The sequence below is a fragment of the Psammomys obesus genome, unplaced genomic scaffold (genome assembly GCF_907164565.1).
Source record: "Psammomys obesus unplaced genomic scaffold, mPsaObe1.curated_primary_1811, whole genome shotgun sequence".
NCBI lineage: Eukaryota > Metazoa > Chordata > Mammalia > Rodentia > Muridae > Psammomys > Psammomys obesus.
In genome coordinates, this window is record NW_026596240.1 from 480,037 (window position 1) to 499,885 (window position 19,849).

The 19,849-nt window shown below is 46.8% G+C and overlaps 1 protein-coding gene across 2 annotated transcripts; it reads right to left on the reverse strand.

Moving 5' to 3' along the window:
• Positions 1 to 1,153: 1,153 nt before the first annotated feature.
• Thnsl2 (threonine synthase like 2) lies at positions 1,154 to 19,065 on the reverse strand. Of its 2 annotated transcripts, none has more exons than XM_055596462.1 (9): positions 18,971 to 19,065; positions 15,998 to 16,232; positions 13,931 to 14,125; positions 12,510 to 12,662; positions 7,871 to 8,101; positions 5,407 to 5,552; positions 5,176 to 5,301; positions 1,962 to 2,113; positions 1,154 to 1,620 (listed from the first exon to the last, which is right to left on the reverse strand). In XM_055596462.1, exons 2-9 carry the CDS (start codon positions 16,218 to 16,220, stop codon positions 1,395 to 1,397), a joined length of 1,452 nt encoding a protein of 483 aa, XP_055452437.1. In that variant the 5' UTR covers positions 16,221 to 16,232; positions 18,971 to 19,065; the 3' UTR covers positions 1,154 to 1,394. The 2 variants fall into 2 exon arrangements, with proteins under 2 accessions (XP_055452437.1, XP_055452440.1); XM_055596465.1 differs by lacking the exon at positions 18,971 to 19,065 and adding an exon at positions 18,289 to 18,350.
• Between the last annotated feature and the right edge of the window lie 784 nt (positions 19,066 to 19,849).

The window sequence follows — 19,849 nt, forward strand, 5'->3', positions numbered from 1 at the left end:
ATTGCTGGATTGTTGGCTGCTGGTTGCTGGTTGGCGATATTCTAATGACGAAGATTGGACTTGCCCCAAGGAACTCGATGCTCCTAATCTGCAGGACGTAGTCTAAAGAGGTATACTCCTCCTTTCCCCTCTAACCTTCTTTCTCACCTTCCTAGTGTTGGAGACTTGGAAGGGATTGTAGCAGAGAAGTGTGGTAGATATAGGAACCCAAATAAAGTAACCAAAAAGCCCAGTTACACAGCACTCGTACAGCAAGATGGGAGGCAAAGACAGGGGATCCCAGTAAGTCTGAAGGCCGGCTAGTCTGCCCTAGGCAGCAGATGCCTCCAGTAACACACACAGACGCAAAACAAAATTCAAGACATATTCGTAGGTCTCAGTCGGTATAGTGGCCCCCGGACAGTGAGTTTGTGGAACCTTAGAGGTTGCATGTGTCTGACTGTGGATGGCAGAGTTCCAGAACCTGTGATATGGCTCTAGGGGTCACTGCCATCCCTGCCCCCAGTAGGTTCAGCATCCCCACTCTTCCCTACTGAACGCTGGTTCTCAATGGCTACCTTTCCAGTCGTGGGCTCCCGGCAGCCTTTCCTTCAGGACTCAGGTACCGCAGAGATGTGGCTCTGGCATGTTCCGATGGGACACACCCATCAGACTGGTCCTGCCATTCTCAAATCTCTGGGGAGAAGTTCCTGAGGCCCAAGCAGCCATAAGGGGGTGGGGAGCAATAGCATCATCTAGTACCCAAAACAAAAACAAACAACCAAACTTCCTCTACTTACTTCTACCTGTCTTTCTAGAGGAAAGTCCACCATCCAAGGCATGAGGGCTGCCGCTGCACTGCCACTTGTGGGCTTGCATTTGCCTGAAACTTCTCCTGTAGCAATAATACCTGAACCTAGTAACATAATAACTGAAAAGCCAGATGGCTTGGTTGGTACACCAATGCCTTCTGTCCACATCACCAGCACAGGCTTCCCTGGCTCCAGCCTGCTCTGCTGAGCCAGCATGGTGCAACAGATGGACATGGATCTGGCGGCACTGGAACTTTCCGTGTAGACCAGGCTGATCTAGAACTCACAGAGACCTGCCTGTCTCTTCCTCCAAATGCTGGCATTAAAGACGTGTGTCACTACATTCAGCCGGGACAAGAAACTTTAAAAATATTTATTTTTATTATTTTTAATCATACATAGGTGTGTGTATCTGTGCACAAGTGCACTGCCCACAGAGGCCAGAGGTGTCAGAACTCCTGGAGTTATAACATAGTTGTGAGCCATCTGACATAGGTGCTTGGAACTAAACTTGGGTCCCCTGGAAGAGCAGTGAGAGTTCTTAGCTACTATCTTGTCCCAGCCAGCCCTGGGACATGAGTCTTCAAACCAGTTCCAGGATGGCTATTCTGAGGGGTTCCCTGCACAAGCTGTCCACCGCTGGGACAGGCCCTCAATTGTGTCCCGCAACATCTGTGTCCAGTCCTCTCCCCTCCGCATCAGGATGCAGCGTGTCTCCTTGTGCTCCAGGGCTAGGATCTCTGCAGGAGTCTGGGGAGTCAGCCCAGCGGCCTGGACAGTTTCTGGGAATTTGGCTGCAGAGGCAGGGGCCAGGCAGCACCTGGGGATGCTACAGAGGATTGGCCAGGAAGGGGGAGAATAGGCAGAAGGATGGGAAAGGAGAAGACAGAGTGAGGACCAGAGGAAAGGTTAGCATAGGGTGTGGCAGAGAGCAGAGAGAGACAAAGACATGATTAGTAAATACCTTGAACTTAACTGTATCCCTGCAAAGCATCCCAATAAAGACCCAGCTCAGCCATCACCTCCCCTCATAACCTAGGCTACAGTTCACACATCTAAGCACAGGTCTAGTTCTTGGGCACAGAACCACCGTGCCTGCTAATGTCATTCTCCTTTACCCTGCTTGGAAAGGAGGCCTGCTCCCAGTGCCCCAGACTGCACTGCTGGTACCTGGACTGCCCACCATCAGTCTGCTTGTAATGGTAGTTCACTGCTGTAGCTGAGTGGGGGCACAGTAGATACTTGTTCTCCTCCCAGCAGCGGCCCATGGTCTGGGTGATGGCCTCATCAGATACCGACTCAGATGTCATTGCCTCTGAAAGCTGAAGAAGGGTCAGGGGTCAGGAGTGGATGTCGGCTCGGCGAGTCACAGAAGGACTAAAACCCTGTTACACACATAGTCACACCAACACCAGGAACTCAGCTGGATGGTCCAGACTGAATACTGGCCTAGCTCATAGCAAAATCAATTTTCTAGTTTTGAGCCAATTACAGTTTTGAGCCTACTTAGCAGAAGGATTCATAGAAGATTTGGGTACCCCTCCATGTGTTTAAGCAAATGAATCTAATCAGCACAGTCTCATTCTCCAGCAGGACGCAACACAAATTATGGGTGTCCAAACATTTATAGCATGAGAACTACCCTGTCAGTTCCTACCCTGCTTAGGAGCACCTCCCCTGGGAAACCTTCTAGTACTCACAGGCAGAGGAAGACTCTTGCCAGTGTTCCCTGAGGATGTTTGGCATGCCAGGCCATTCTCTGAAGATGTTCTGCATGCTTGTAACATAGCAAACATCCTGCATGTACTTAACGACATCAGAGATCATGTGGTTTATAGACTGCTTAGATAGCTACTTCCTGGTTATGGTCAGAGATGGCAACCAAATTTTTTCCTCTTTCTCCTCCTCCTCCTCTTCCTCCTTTTCCCAGTTCTGAGGATTGAATGCAGGGCCTAATGCATTTTAAACATTTGCTCTGCCACTGAGATGCATTACTGTGTAAGATAGCTGTACTTTTTCTTTGTATTTCCAGTACCTAACAACATTCTTAACCATAGCAGATAGATAATATGAATGGATGGATGGATGGATGGATGGATGGATGGATGGATGTTTGCCCTTTCAGCAAATGCAGTGTCCTTTGAGTACAGCCAGGGAGAAAAGGAAGAAACAGGGGATAGTGTTCACTTTTAATGAAGGATGTCATTTACATAAGGAGAAGGAATATTGATGTCTGCACAAACCATGGGCCGACAAATGTTTGGCTATGTCAAAAGCAGCCTAAGGCTGGGGAGATGGCTCAGCTATGCAGAGCACTGGCTGCTCTTGCAGAGGACCCAGGATCAGTTCTCAGCACCCACATGGTGGCTCACAACCACATGTAACTCCCATTCCAGGGGATCTGATGCCCTCTTCTGGCTTCCACAGGCACTGTATGCATGTGGTACACATACATACACACAGGCAAACATGTTAAATAATGGATTTTTTTGGTTTGTTTAATAAAAGCAGCATAGATTCTCTAAAATAGGAAAGTGCCACTCTGGTCTTCAAGGGTATAGCTCAACCCAAATAACTGTGTCTGGTTTTGAGAAGATCCCCTCAATAGAGACACCAACGATGGACAATTAGGTCATATAAAAGACTAAGTTAAAAAACTGTGAAGGCCAAGTTGGCAAATAAGGGTTTTCTTTAAGTGGAAGACACCGAGGTAAAACCAGACTGTGCAAGCTAGAACGGGCATAGTCTAAACCTTTGTGATCATTAGAGCTTTAGTACGGTAATGTGGTTCCCATCACCCAGTGGAGGGATACAGAGCTCACAGGACCACTGAGTGGGAATGAGGTACAGAAATTTAGGATATCCTGTAAAAGAAGAACCTATCATCAGGCCTGCTATCTATCTACCTATCTATCTATCTATCTATCTATCTATCTATCATCTATCTACTTATCTATCTCTCTATTGCACGATGTTCTTATTTATTTATTTATTTATTTACTTATTTATCTATTTATTTATTTATCTGTCTATTATTTATTTATTTATTTATTTATTTATATGAGTGCTCTATCTGTATATGTGCCTGCCTGTCAGAAGAGGGCATCAGATACCGTTATAGATGGTTGTGAACTGCCATTTGGTTGCTGGGAATTGAACTCAGGACCTCCGGAAGAATAGCCAGGGCTTTTAACCACTGAGTCATCTCTCCAGCACCCCCTCTCCATTTGAAGCAAATTTTAATTAAATACTGTCCAGGAAGATGGTCTCTGGCCAGGTCCATCCCTGAGTTCCCAGAAAATGGCCCCAGGTTGCATTTAAATAAAGCAATGCCTTCTAACTAACTTCCTAAAATAAATAAAACTTTCTTATTAATTAAATAAAATTTCTCCTTCACTATAAGAAAGACAGAGACAAGGACAAATGAGGATGATAAAGGTCAGCAGGAGCTGTGCTCTCTGTCCATACTGAAAGGGTAGAATAGCTTTGTCCTTGTTGTATAGTTGTTGCTATTATTGGAAATTAACAACACTAAAAATAGAAATAGTAACTGTATGGAGCTGTATATTTCCAGCAGGATGGGAAGTGTCTCTCACTTATCTTTGACTCCAATCTCACAGCAACCTTATGAGACAGGCATTCTTATTCTCACTCTACAGATGAGGAAACGGAGATGCTGCATTTGGAAAACTAGCTTAGTGTTTCACAACTGACTCTCCTCATTCAGTCAGTGCTAAATGTCAAAGTTCCTGGTTCAAAGAAGACACTCAAAGGCCAGGTGTCTCCTGCCCTCTCCCAGACTTCCAAACCTCAAGCCTGTCCTTTCCTTCCTCCATGGGACGCTGTGGGAGGCACAAAGGTCTCTGTGCTCACAGATATGCACCAGGGGAACCTGGAATGTTAACGTGTTCCTTCAAGACAAGGAATGTAATCAGTGCTATCTACCTAGAAGGTAGGGTGGAGACTTACTTACTAGTCTGGTGACCTTCGCTCTGAGTGGTAGAGACTTCTCCAGCACTGGATCCTCCCCGAGACACTTATCAGTCAATCTATAGAACCAATCTTTATGGACTTTACAATGAGTTTTGATGTAGTTATGTCTGATCTGTATGTAGCTTATTCTGTTCCTCAAGAACAAAATATGCTTTGCTGTGCACATGGGACTGAGTTAATGATTACAAAAATAACATTCATCACATTGCGCTGTGCTTAAAATGTGCCTAAAATCAAACATCAGAGGTCAGACTCCAGAACTTTGAACCAGCACCGTCTACTGAGTGCTGTTAACCCGAATTGCTTTCTTGCCTCTCTGGTCATGCTGCTGGCTGGGGAGATCACACAGACCCCGATTCCCCAACCCCTTAGAGTGTAGCCAGTGACCAACCTTGCTATGTAGCTCCTCTGGTAGGTGCAGACTTTGGGTTTTTTCAAACTGTTCCATGAGGGCCCTTGTTGCCTGGCTGTCAGAGCCAGAGAGCAGCCAGAAGATCCTCTCCATGTTGTAGGGCACCTGAATGGAGAGGCAGAATCATAGGCCACCCTCCTTCCAACCCTTAGCCATCCTGCCCCACCAACATCTGTCCAGACCAGACTTTCTCTTCTCCCACAGGCCCACCTGAATGTCCATAGCAGATGCCAGGCTTGGTTTGACGTCACACAGAGAGAACTCTCCCTTCTGCACAGTCCTGTGAATGATGTCATTGCGATTCACTGTCACAGCCAGGCAGATGGGCAGGCCCATCTTCTGAGCAATGCACCCAGCTTGGGACAAGACAGGAAGACAACAGGATTTTTGGACAGAGACAAAGAATTATTTTTAATTTGAGGTTAATAAAAACATAAACCTTTTGCTGTGTGAAAATGACAATAGAGAAGATGGGAATGAAGATAAAAGATCGGAGAAGAGGAAGACAAGGAGGAGGAGGAGGGTCATGGCGCCCTGTTCTTTGTTTCTGCCACCTACCAGAAATTAACCTACATATGAAGTTTTGTGAGTCAACCCACTGCAGGAGAGGGAGTGAAGGTACTACAGGCAAAATGGCAGAGCCCATGTCTTTTGCTCCATCTTTTTTTTTTGTGTGTGTGTGGGGGGGGTACTCTAGTTGTTCCTGTTGACATGCCAGGCTAGTGACCCACAGCTTCTGGGAATGCTCCAGTCTCTGACATCTTGCTGTAGGAACACTAGGATTACAGTATGTACTATCACATATGTTGGTCTGTGGCTTCTCAAGATCCAAACTCAGGTCCTCAGACTTGTGTGGCAAACACTTTATCTACCAAGTTCTCTCTCCAGGCCCCTATTTTTGGAGGGGGGAGAGGAGGAATGTTTCACCAATATCACACTTAATTTTGTAAAGCCTGTTCCCACTCTTATATCACTTGAGCCCTATGGAAGCATCACAGTGTTCTTCAGTGACAAGGGAAAATGGAAGCTCAGGAGGGCCCAAAGACTTAAGGTTGAACTGGTCCTTGTGGAGACACGCCACATGGGTGTCTATGGGTATTGTCCATGTGTTTATTTTGTGCCAGGTAGAGGGAGGGCACAGCTACAGAGGGTATTGCTACCTGGAAGGTGACACAAAAGGGAGGCACCCTGGGTGTCATGTTCTGAGTGGTGGGGAACCAGCCTTCCTTGCCTAACTGCCAGCCCACTGTCACCTCTACCTCCCTCAAAAAGTCAGGGCTCTCCTAACCACTAAGATGATTTTGTCATCTCACCTCATTATCCCTGGTACCTTGACAAGCAACACCAGAGACGACAGAGCTACCAGAAACACTAACACCATTGCCTCCTTGAGTGATGGCAAAGATGTAAACTCAAGCCTCCCCTCGATGTCAGCTTGGCTCCACTATGAACAAGCTGTGCAAACAGGGATGAGCTAGCCTCTCTTTACCTCAGGCTCCTCATTCTACAAAGGTAAGAACAGCACAGGTGGACGCTGGAAACATGGTGTCTGCATCTACAGACTCAACTGACCACAAATCAAAAGTATCTGAAGCAGGGTGTGGTGATACATCCCATATTCTTAGTATTTAGGAATCTGAGGCAGGAGGATGGAGACATCCAAGGCCAGCCTGGGCTATACTGAATTCAAGTGCAGCCTGAGTTACACAGTGAGAACCCATCTCAAAAGAAAAAAAAAAAAAAAGGGCATCTATTAAACATGCTGAGATCCTTTCTTGCCATTACTCCCTAAAGCACAGTGGCCATTTAGATAACATTTGCATACTGTATTAATTATTTTACATCATCAAGAGGTGATGCTAAGTACATATAGGTGTGTGTGTACATAGGTTATACACAAAGGCCATGCCATTTTACATAAGGGACTTGAACATCTGCAGATTTTGGTATCTGTAGGGGTCCATGTACATAGGAGACAGCCATGTTGGCCCGGTCCCATGAAGTCATTAACCCTTAAAAAGCACTTAGAACAACAGCAACTAATGCAGAGTTAATGCCTGAGAGTGTTTGTTAGTTTGTGGTGCCAGATGGCTGGACAGCACTTTCCCTGTCCAAAGCTCAGGTGCACCCAACTGTCATACTTCCTCCTCACAGGTGGCTCTGAGCATGTGATGGGCCAGCCAGTCTCCTTTTATAGCTCAGGAGTTAAGTCTGAGAAATGCCACCAATCATTCAGCTAGTAAAAGGGCAGAGCCAAGGCCACACTCCTGATGCCAGGACCCTCCCACCTCACATGCTCCCTGGGTGTTGAGAACACATAGTGCAATGGCACAGAGTGTCCCTCAGGAGGCAGTGGGCAGACGTGGAATAAAGTGCAAATTTTGGGAAAGGCTGTTTGGTGGCTGAGCCTTGGTTACCGTCTATTAGCTGTTGTAAGAGTAAGCTCAGGCTAGGCTGCTGAGACCTCCCAGGGTTGACCTCTCAGTCTCCTTCCGCGGCAGGACCCTGGAATGTTTTGCCCCCAGCCTCTGCAAGTTAGAAGGCATCTCATGTGGTTTGCTGTCCTCTTTAGAATAAAACATAGCCTTCTTTCTCTCCATGTTTGTAGGCAGAAGACGGTGTGAAAGCCTGGATGCTTTTTGGAAAGTCCATTTCCATCCCAGAGTCTCCTTACCTGCAAGGTTCCCTCCAGCCCCTGTTGGCACAACCACTTCCACAGGGGGCAGGGGGTGCCTGTCCAAGGAGGGTGCACACTGAAAATAAGCGAAGAAGTGGTGCGCCATCTGCACCAGCACCCGAGACCAGTTGATGGAGTTCAAGCTCATCAGGTTGTGCCTCTGGACAAAAGCCTCATCAGCAAACAAGGCCTTGATGGGTTCGTCAAGCTCATCACTGTTTCCTTCCACTACCAGGAGAGAGAGAACAGCTCTCAGGAGCAGTAGCAGCCCCTGGCAGGAACCCCAGACTTTCCCAGGGCCCTCCCAGGTTTGGCCCATCTTCTCCCATCTGGCTCATCCTTTGTTTCTTTCACATGTACATGACTTGGCCTGGCTTTCCAGGCTCTGTACAAGCTCCTTAGGGGTAGAATCTAGCTCTCTTGTTCTTGTGATCCTGAGTATTTGTCTTTACTTGGGAGGAAAGAAAACGTTGTGAAACCATTTCCAATGGTCTTGCATTCTATAAAATAAGATAGAAAACATCAACCTTCTGGGATATTGGGAAAAGAATTCCCGTGTATCTCAAGCTTTTGCTATTTTGCAAAGAGTATGTCCTTCACTCTCCTGGAAAGAAAAGGGACTGTTTGCCCAACTGAGGGAATGTGAACTGAGGCTGGGGGCAAATGGTCCCTTCTCCCCTGTGGGTCAAGTGTGGGTGTCGTGATCCCTGCTCCTATGTGCTAGGTAAGCTTGCTTGGGCAGAACTTCTCCCTGAGGCTAGGTGTGCACACTGGTTTAACTTAAGGGGTGAGTTATCGGGTAAATTATCCACCACTCTAACACCAGCACCCCAGTCTAGCTGCCTCAGTAATTGTACCGGTATTGACCCTTACCTGATACCGGCATCTAATTCTCCATTTGGGTCCATACCTGGAGGGAGTGAAGGCTACTGGGAAAAAGCACCAAGACAGCCATTCGGGTTGTAAACACTTCTCTCCTCATCATATTATAGCAGTAAGAAAGGCAGGGGACCAGCTGTAAGTGCCTACGTGAACTCCAAGCAACCCGATCCACTAGTGGTGTCTCCATTCCTTTGCCTCGGCCAAGCCAATTTGTGCCTGTCATGTCCATGGGGTCAAGGGTTGGGTCCAAGATGGACCTGTGAGAAGTTCAGGTTCCTAAGACTCAAAAGGACATTTGCTGGGGTACTAGAGAAATGGCCAGTGCTTTTTCAAAGAGAGCTACAGGAAAAGGGAGACCTGGTTACCTCAACTCTCCATATTGTGACTGCAAGAGAAAGGATTCTAGGACCATGAGGGCAGAACAGAGACTTGGAATCACTTGGGTTCTTGGAGGTAATGTTGAGTCTCAGAACTAATCAAGTGAGAGCCTGCTGCATCTGGGACATCCAGCTATAGACGCTGGGAACTCTTCTTTCAGATGGTCTGAGTTGGATTTTCTGTTACTTCCAGTTTAAAAAACCCAATATAATATAACCAATAAACACCCACTGCTTACTAAGTATTTGGTGCTTAGGAAGCATACAATGTATATGGAAATTTTTACCTTTATAAATCCAGTAGTTGGGTATGATACTTGTTGTGTGTCTTTTTGACTTTTCTGTTGCTGTTATAAGATTCTATGCCTGAGGCAACTTGTAGAAGAAGGAGATTTTGGGAGCGTACAGTTTCAGAAGCTTCAAGTCCATGACTATTATGGCTATGAACATGGCAGCCAGCAGGCAGGCATGGTGCTGGAGCAGTAGCTGACGAGGCAGGGAGAGCCGCCTGGGAGTGGCTGTGGGCTTCTGAAACCTCGAAACACACCCCAGTGACACAGCTCTATCAAGGCCACATCTAATCTCTCTCAAGCAGTTCTGCCAACTGGGGACCAAGCACTCAAATATATGAGAATGGCAGCCATTCTCATTCAAACCACCACATTCTACTTCTTGACTCTCTTGGGCTTGTGGCCATATCATAATGCAAAATGCATTTAAGCCAACTTAAAAAGCCTGTGTAGCCTTCCAGTCTCACCACTGTTGAAAGATCCAAAGTCCAACATCTCTTCTGAGACTCAAGGCAATCTCTTAACTATAATCCAAAGTAAACTCAAAATAAAATAAAACCATGAACTTCCAACATACAATGGCACAGAGCTTGGTGGCCTGAGTTCTCTGGTGCCCATGTAAAGGCAGAAGGAAGGAGGTGCCCCACAGGGCTGTTCTCTGACCTCCATGTGGTCCTGTGTCATGTGCATCTCTCTCATTACACAAATAATGATGATGAATCAACAAAGTTTAAACTCGGCGTCCATGGGGTCCACCCTTCTCCTTGAGCTCACAAAGGGAAAAAACGTATTTTCTATTAGCTCCTGAATATACACACATCCTCCTAACAGTCAAGCCAGAAGGCCCTAAGAAGGAAAAGGACGTGGACAGCACAGCTCATAAACAAACTTGGTGTTTCTAAAGCCTACTGAACTATTTCCTTGATGCACAGGCCACTAACAAAACAGAAACACCTTAGCTCTACCAATAGTTATGACATGCTACATTCATCAGCAGCTACAAATCTGCCACTATTTCACACATGGATGATGTTTTCCAGCCCCCAGGTGATTTCATTCGTGCCCTTAGAAAAAAGCCTTCCAGTATATCTGTACAAGGCAAGAGAGAAGGACTGTAGTACAAAAAGCAAGTCTCTGCATTGATGCAAGGAAAAGAAAGCACTAAACCCAGGACTAGCAAGCTTGGGAAACAGCACAGGACCCTCAGGAGCCCAACCATTGTTCATTAAAGTCTCACAATGGCCATAGGAAACTGTGGCTAGATATGATGTGTAGGAGTTTGGCAGCGGTGGATTAGCCAAGCCACGGACTTTAAACTGGAATGTACATGTGCTTGCTGAAGAAAAGAGCAGAGGGGCTTTTCCTCTGCACTTGAGTAAGCAGACAAAGGGTGTTCTTGCTGCTCTCAAGACTTATTGCCAGTGTTTGAGCTCCTTGTCAACACTGGTATATTAAAGTAAAAACATTCTCTATGGGGTTTGTTCTTTTGAGACACCATGGCCAAGGCAACTTATAAAAGGAAGCATTAAGTAAGCACTGTGGGCTTGTTTACACTTTCAGAGAATTAGCAATCATCGTGGAGAAAGAGTGGCAGCAGACATGGCACTGGAGCAGGAGCTGAGAGCTTACATCTGATGACACAGAGAGAGAGGAGAGAGAGGTTGTGAGATTGGGCCTTGCCTGAGCTTTCGAAACCTCAAAATCTACCTCCAGTGACACAACTTCTCCAACATGACATGTCTCCTAATCCTTCCAGACAGTTCCACCACCAAGGATTCAAAGCTATGAGCTTGTGGAAGCCATTCTCATTAAAGCACCACAGAATTATACCAGGACCCAGGAAAGTTGTAGAATTATGATTATGATTATGATTATTATTATTATTACTATTAATTTTTCAAGACAGGGTTTCTCTGTGTAACCCTGGCTGTCCTGGATTCATTCTGTAGACCAGGCTGGCCTTGTCTACAAAGATCCACCTGCCACTGCCTCCCAAGTGCTGGGATTAAAGGCATGAGCCACCACACCTGAACCTTATTTATCTATTTTTAAATTTGTTTTATCTTATGTACATGGATGTTTTGCCTGCATGTATGTCTGTGTACCATGTGCATGCAGTACCCATGAAGGCCAGAAGGGGTCTGCTGTTGTAGACAGTGGTAAGCTGCCATAGGGGTGGTAGGAATTGAACTCTGTCCGCTAGAATAGAGTAGCCAGAACTCTTAACCACTGAAACATCTCTCCAGGCTCTTACGTTTCTTTACTTATTGCTCGAACATTTCTTGTATCAAGTGAGTGACCAAAAAATCCATGCAAGGCTGCATGGCCAAAGTGTGTAAAACCCCAAGCAAGACCTCTAAACCTCATATTCTTATCCCCCACCTTGAGGTCAGTGAGGTCAGATAGTATGCGAAAGGTGAAAATAAAACTATAACTCCACCCATACTCACCCTCTTCTCCACTATCAATTTCCTAAGAATTAAAATATTTAACCCTCACCCTTCCCTTCCTCACCATCAGTCTCCTGATGACTGGATATTTGGTGTAGCATGAAAAGGCATGGTTTTCTCCTTTCTCCAACCACAGAATGCTACCGTTCCCATGAGAAAGCCAAAGGCCTCGTTATACAAGCAGCTACAGTGGGACTGGTAGTAGGCAGCCCTGGGCAGCTTCCTACTTTACTACTTGGCCCTGTAAACTACATGTACCCCCTCATGGTCTCTCTGACTGTACTGTGAGGAAGGGCACGGACTGCCAACAAACACTGACACACATTTAATTATGAAACATGTTTGCGCCCTCGACACTTCAATGCCCTAGAACGGAGCAAGCTGTTTGGCTTCAGTTAGGGTTCTGCCTACATGTGACACTGGCAAGCGGGACCAGAATGGAGGTAGCATTGACAGACACCTGAATCACCTGTAACAGTTCACCATGGTAAGTGCAGGTGTAAAGCCATATGCCAGCTGGTAGTGAAGACAGTGAAGCCAGAATCCTTCCCAGAGAGAAGCCAATGCACACGACTAGCCCCTTCCACTGCCACCAAAACAGCCAGCCAAGCCAGGACCACACAGCGCCTGCGCCTACCTCCAAACACATGGACGTTCTCCTTCAGCACCGTTGTCATCTGGAGCTCCTGAATCTTCGAGCAGTAGCCTTTGGGCAACAGAACTATGATGTCTACATTCTTGGATCCTTGGATACTCTCAATGGCAGCACTTCCTGTGTCCCCAGAAGTTCCTAGAAAGGAGAGCCCCTCCCTTCAGAACAAGGGGAATAGGTAAAGAATGGAATTGGCCTTAAAATACTGTGTCCAATGCAGCAACATAGGCTTTCAAATACTTGAAAGATGGGCGCTTCATACTTAGCCCAGGGTCCTTGGATATGCTGATAAAATTCAGAACACCCTTGTTTTTAATTGCTGAGTAATATTCCATTGGGTAAATGTACCACAATTTTTAAGTTCACGTCAGGGGTTGTCTCTAATGTGAACTTAGTGGCTGCCTCTTTGATCATCTCCCCTTGAGGAGGGAGCAGCCTTACAAGGCCACAGAGGAAGACAATGCAGCCAGTCCTGATGAGACCTGATAGGCTAGGGTCAGATGGAAGGGGAGGAGGACCTCCCCTATCAGAGGACTCGGGGAGGGACATGGGAGGAGAAGAAGGAGGGAGGGTAGATTGAAAGGGGATGAGGGAGGGGGCTATAGCTGGGATACAAAGTGAATAAATTATAATAAATTAAAATTCAGAACATCAATGGGTACTCTTCCACCTAAAAAGACAGTTCGGAGAAGGATCCACAGCCTCCAGCAGACTGATAAAGGGGACTGTGATAGCTTATCTTGTCAACTTGATGGTTCTTAGAATCACCATGGAAAACACCTCTGAGAATGTCTATAAGAGTGCTTCCAGAAAGGTTTGACTGAAAAGGAAAGACCGACCCTGAATGTAGCTGCAGTCCTGGACAAAACGAAGAAAGCAACTGAGCACCAGCAGCAACGTCGTCTGACTGTGGGGACACTGTGGCCAGATGCCTCATGCTCCTGTCCCAACACCTCCCCCGCCACGTGTACTATCGAACTGAACTGTGAGCAATAAACCTTCCTTCCTTAAGATGCTTTTGTCACAGCAATAAGAAAAGTAACTAATATAGAAACTGTGGCAATAAAAACAGGTCAGAAACCCTCTGAAAACTGGATCGCCACCTTCCTAATGCTGTGACCCTTTAATACAGTTTCTTATGTTGTGGTGACCTCCAGCCATTGCTACTTCATAACTGTAATTTTGCTACTGGTATGGACCATAATATAAATATCTGTGTTTTCTGCCTGTCTTAGGTAAGCCCTGTAAAAGGGTCATTCGACCCGCAAAGGAGTTGCGAGCCACAGGTTGAGAACCACCACTCTAAGAACTGATAGCATAAGCCTTAAAAGGGTCAATCAAGAGCATCTTGTGTGTGGGCACCCTCCAGCTAGGGTGCTAAAGGACCTGCCACTCCCAACACCCACCTACAACAATGGTGACATGCTTCTTCCTCTTCTGCAGGAAGTACTGCAGGAACTGCGCTGTGCAGGACAGGGACAAGTCCTTGAAGGCGTATGTGACCCCATGCCACAACTCCAATATGTTCAGCCCATTCTGAAGCTTGCACAGATGGACCACATCTTTGTGGCGGAATCTGCTGAAGGCTCGGTCAATCAGATCTAGTAGAGATCAAACAGAAGGTGACGATGTTAGCTTTCCAAGTTCTCTTATTGTCTCAGCCTCTCCTCCCCCAAAATATCATCTTAAATGACACACTTCGGAACAGACTTGCACAGGTCTAGAAAAACCTGGGAGGACATTTATTAAACTGCTCATACGTTACTCTAGAAAAATGTCTAGTTTTCATTTTGCATGCTTTTTCACTGGGACTTTTTATTTTATTTTTATTTATCTTCTGTGAACGGGTGTTTTGCCTGCATGTATATATGTGTCCCATATGTGTACAGCGCCTGACAATGCCAGAAGGGGGAGTCAGATCCCCTGGGGCTACAGGTAGAGATGGTTATGAGCCACTATGTGGATTCTGGGAACTGAATCCAGGTCCTCTGGAAGAGCAGTAAGTGCTCTTAATCTCTGAGCCATTTCTCCAGCTCATTTGAGTCTTTTTATAAGCATGTATTTCAATAGAAGATCAAGTCATAGAACAAATAAGTCAGTTTCAACCTCCTAATTTTCTTCCCTAAAAATGTAAGTTTTGTTAGTTTATTCTTTATAATACTAAATCTCATAACTGTGGTGTCAGGACTTGGGCATGGTTGATATACAAACTTAGCAACAGTTTAGAACTGAGCTTCAGGAACTTCTGTTTGTGGACCACATCTGGGACCTTATTAAAATACAGAATCTGAGTCAAGAATTCTCATGTGACTTTGAAAAGTCTAACAAAAAGTCTAACTGTCCAGGCAATGCCATCAGTGTTAGTCAGTGGAACACATTCTGTGTGGTCCTCTTCTCTCCCTAACTCCAAGCATCTTCCACTAATGTGCTGGTTAGTATTTGTCAACTTGATACAAACCTAGACACATCTGGGAAAAGGTAGTATCAGCTGAGAATTTCCTCCATCAGATTGGTCTGTAGGCAAGTCTCTTTAGGGGTATTTTCTTGTTTAATGACTGTGTAAGATTTGCCCCGCTCACTGGGGGTGGTGCGAACCCTGGGCAGGTGGGTCAGGTATATAAGGATGAAGGATGAGCAAACCAGGAAGAGCAACCCAGTAAACGTGTTCCTCCCTGTCTTTCTGCTTTGGTTCCAGCCTTGAGCTCCTGACTCTGACTTCCCTTGGTGATACAATGAGATCTGAGAGTTACATGCTGAAAGAAACCCTTTCCTCCACAAGTTGCTCTGATCACAGTTCTTTATCACAGCCATAGAAACCCTGACTAAAAACATCAGCCTATGGATTTTTTCTTGTCATTTAAAATGTCTCCTGTGAACCAACACAGCCATGTTCCCCACTGTGATGGTCATGGACTCTAACCCCCCGAAGCTCTAAGTCCCAAATAAACTTTTTTTCTCTAAGTTACTCATAGTGACTTATTACAGCATTGAAAAGTAACTATATACTCCAAAACCTGTTGAATCACAATCTGCCTTTAAAAATGAGGTCTTCTGGGGAAATCCGTTGCCTATTATGGAGACAAACTGTCCCAGGACACAAAGCAGGACAAAATAGTAATCTGCTGTCCTGACAAATGAGGAAGACATTCATCGACACAAGCATTTGGGATGGCTGGAAAATCCTTAGTCTTTATGTTTTTAAATAATAATCATTTTTCAGTGGGCCACTTTGTCATTCATCTCAGTGGAAGCAGAACAGAGTAACTGAAGATTCTGGATATTCTAATTCTGAAATTCTAGAATCAGGAAAAAGCTTGCAAGATTTGAGAAAGGCAAGTAGGAATTTCTTTCTTTCTTTCTTTCTTTCTTTCTTTCTTTCTTTCTTTCTTTCTTTCTTTCTAGTGGTTTGGTGATGAATTGAAAACTGAAGGAGGGAGTGTGTGGAGCTGTGCTGGGGACTGAGGAGCCCTCACCATTTAAGTCATGTCTTGGAATAAGCTCCTGGCCAATGAAGAGGGCGCACAGCTCCTTCACCAGGCTGCGATAGGAAAGCTTGCTCCAGTGACGCAGGGTCTCTCGGTCCAGCTGCGGAAGCTCTTCCGGTATATAGAGGCCCCCATCCGGTGCATATCCAGAGAAGAGGGCCCCCTCAAAGTTGACCCGTGGGGCCATTCCCCGGGTGGTGGTGTACCACATGATGCTGGAGGCCTGCAGAGGGACAGGTCCACAGGCAGCTGTTCTTCAAGTTCCCAGCACCCACAGGATGAAGCTGAGTACACATGGTCCTCTGACCTAACCTCTGAGCCACCACTCACTGGGGTATATATCTCAGACATGGTGATGGCAACCCTAACTGGAGTCTTGATCCTTCTGATCAAAACAGGCAACATTCCACTGAGCGTGCAGATATTGAAGCATGCTGGGAAAAGAGAATCACAGCCCTTATCAATGATGAAGAAGAGTGAGGAATGGAGAAAGATCAGATCAATGTCAGGTAGCTGTTAACCTGACAGGAAAACACCAGGACAGCTGATTGGTAAGTGCCGGTGCGGACGTGGGGGAAGGGGGACACCTATTCACTGTTAGAGAGAGGGCAAGCTTGTGCAGCCACTATAGAAACTGGTGTGGAGAATCCGCATAAAGCTAGAAATGGATCTACCAGATATACCATCTCTGGTACATGTGCAAAGGACTCTGTATCCTCCTGCAGAGAAACCTGCTCATCCATGATCACTGCTGTTCTGTTCACACCAGCCAGGGACTGGAAACCACCCAGATGACAGGATAGCTGCGAGTCGGATTTCTTTAGGGATGCAGGCTCTGAAAGGCTACGCATGCTCCAGTAGATGGTCCCACTTCCATGTACTAAGTGGACTTAGTGGCTTTGTTTGTTTGTTTGTTTAAAGAGGGAGAGCACATGAAGCAAATGGTGGGAACGAATCACAGAGGAAGGAATGTGAAAGATATCTGATCAAAATACATTATTTATGCAGGTGTGAATAATGTGTGTGTCCCCTCAGTCTTATTCAAATCAGGATGGTTGGGCGTTTTTACCAATAACCAGCACCCTGTCTTGCAGCTAATTCTAGAAGGCTGGCAGTAGAGCTTCCATGCTGTCTTTGAAACTCTCTCTAGCCATGGCTGATTGGCTCTGGCATGGATTCAGGGTCTTATGGTCCTTTGAATAAGACAGAGACAACAGCAGAATTTAAGGTTTCCAGTATTCTACAGGGGTCAGTTTGACTATACACAACTCTCAATACCACTTAGGCATTTCTGCATCCCGGCCCATAAGAGGGGGAAATCTGACATTGACTTGGAAGAATTCTTGTTTCCCTTTCCTTCCCTTTGGCCTCCCCCTGTCTCTGGAGATGGACCCCAGGCCTATAGGAGGCTTGTTCTGCCACTGAGCTCCACCCCCAGCCCTGAAACTGTGGCTGCTCTGACACCTGTGGGTCCACAGTGAGTTCTACGGGAGCTGCCTACAAATGCACGGGCGGGCACAGTTAGGGACAGGGTGTGCTAAGCCTGACCCTTTGACGCTGCAACACGACTCTGCTATCTATAAGGTTCAAGCCTCAGAATGGTACCTAAGTGAATAAATGAAACCACATGCTTTAGATAAGTTCACAACTTTGTTTCACAGCGACCCTCAGCCACGTGTGTCAGACATTCCTGAAACCGAGAATATCATTAAGTACAACTGGGTGGATTTGTGATGCGGGGACAATGGGTATACACAGAAATGACTTTAGGAATCTGGGATATATAGTCAGCCCACACAGATGTTCATGAAAAGAACAAAATCCAGACAATCCCAAAAGCCCAATGCAGTGGATAAACAGCACTGTCTCAGCTTTTCAGAAGGCAGAAGTAGGGTCAGGAGGTCAAAGGATTAGCAGTGCCTTCAGTAGCCACAGCGAATTCTGGAATGCTGTGTGGCCTGTGTCAGCGCCTCTGTGAACTGCCCTGAAATCCTTGCTGCATAACTTTCCCGGGCCAGACGCAAAGAAATGCTATGAGGGAGCTATTACCAAAAACCCTAGCCATACAAACTGCAGGTGCTGTGACAGGGCAGAAGAAGCAGGTAGGCGCTACCTCGAACATCTAAAAGAACATTTTCCCAAAACCCCGTCTTCAGTGGAATGGACCAATGGTACCCGGGCACCAAGGTAAGCTCCGTATTCTGCAACCCAAGAAAGCCATGAACAAGAAACAGAGGCAAGAGCCTGGCTTGAACTCAACACACGCTTAAGAAGCTGACCTGGTTAGCTTACAGGCTCAAGCCCGTAAGGGCTGTCTCGGTTCTGATGGATCACGTCAAGGGACATCAGATGAAAGCTACAAGAAACATAGCTAATAGCTCTTTGTTTTGTTTTGTTTGTTTTTAAAGCAAAGCTCAAAAAAAACGAATCAGCTGAACCTTCACTAGACTGCGTATGAAGGTTCTGGATTCAGACCTCCACGGTACATTATTGTAGAATTACTTTTGGGAACTTCTCTGGATTTTATTCCAGAGTGGAGAGAGGCCGGTAACCACGATCAATAATAATAACAGTAATATCCACCTTTGGGGCGGGCTTTGGCTTCTGGGAAGGCATGGAGACCTGGTGAGCTTCAGCTCACTAGCCTCAAGTTGGAGTTAGGGCAAGGCCTGGGCCAGGGAGGGAGGTCTACACCCGCTGGCGGGTTCGCAGAGGCCTAAGGCTCCTCCCCAGCCTCTGAACACAGCCCACTGTCCCGGGTCTCTTTCTGCACTGCCCAACCCTGCTGCAGGTGGAAAACAAGAGAAACCCTCCAGCGCTGGCTGCTTGTGTCCAAGCCCGGGCTCGTCTTTAGACGCTGGCTGGGAAGCCGGGCTGGGCTGCGGGGACCAGCACAGGCCCCAGGACTCAGATGTCAGCGCGCGGGGGTGGGGGTGGGGGCGACGACACGCGCGAGGTTACCGTGGGGGAACAGAGCTGCCTGGTGACCGGAGTCCAGTGGGAGACGTGCACGCAGGATTCCGCTTTCCTCGCAAAGATTCTAGTTCAGTGCCAAGTCTGGGGAGGAGCTCCTACGAGGGCGGCGGAGGAGGGGCGTGGAGGGGCGTGGAGGGACGTGGAGGAGGGGTGAAAGAAGGGGCTTGGAAAAGGAGAAGGGGCGTGCTCACCGAGCCCCTCTGGGGCTTGTAAAGCATAGAGACGTCTGGTGGTTTTGCCAGCCCTTCCCTCCTCCTGTGGTCTCTGCTGTCTAAGTGGCTACATGTATCAGTTTCAGAGTCTCCTGAGTAGGAGGCACAGATGGAGCCAGAGGCTTGCCAGGGAGTTGACAGGAGGGACAGAGGGGCCAACCCTTTGAGGGGTAGAGGTCAGTCGGGGATCTCCTCCAAAGTGTTTCTGTGCCTTCCGTTAGGTAGGCCAGGAAAACTGAGACTCACAAGACGCCATAGAAGTCAGCAGCTTTTGTTACAATGCTCCCAAAGAAAGGTTTCTCAGCAGCCCCATCCAGCACCATCCACAGGGCTGTCTACCAGGCTTCCTGCCTGCCTCAGTCCGGCCTACAGGACAGCACCATCCTGCGGCTCAGGGGCAGGAGGCTTCTTCTGTGAAGTGTGCTTTGGTTCCTCACTTAGGAGAGGAGCTAATGGCTGGAGGGACAACCGCAGGACAGGAGCTACGGAAGGCCCCGGGAGAAGGCTGAACTCCGAGAGCAGGCAGCACAGTAAACTTCGGTGTTCATTTTCTCTCTATTTGTTGCATCCACTTATGAGTTTCTTTCATTTTCTTAACAGTCTTTTATTTTCATGTATTTTCAGGTTTTTCTTCTATTATTATTTAGTACAA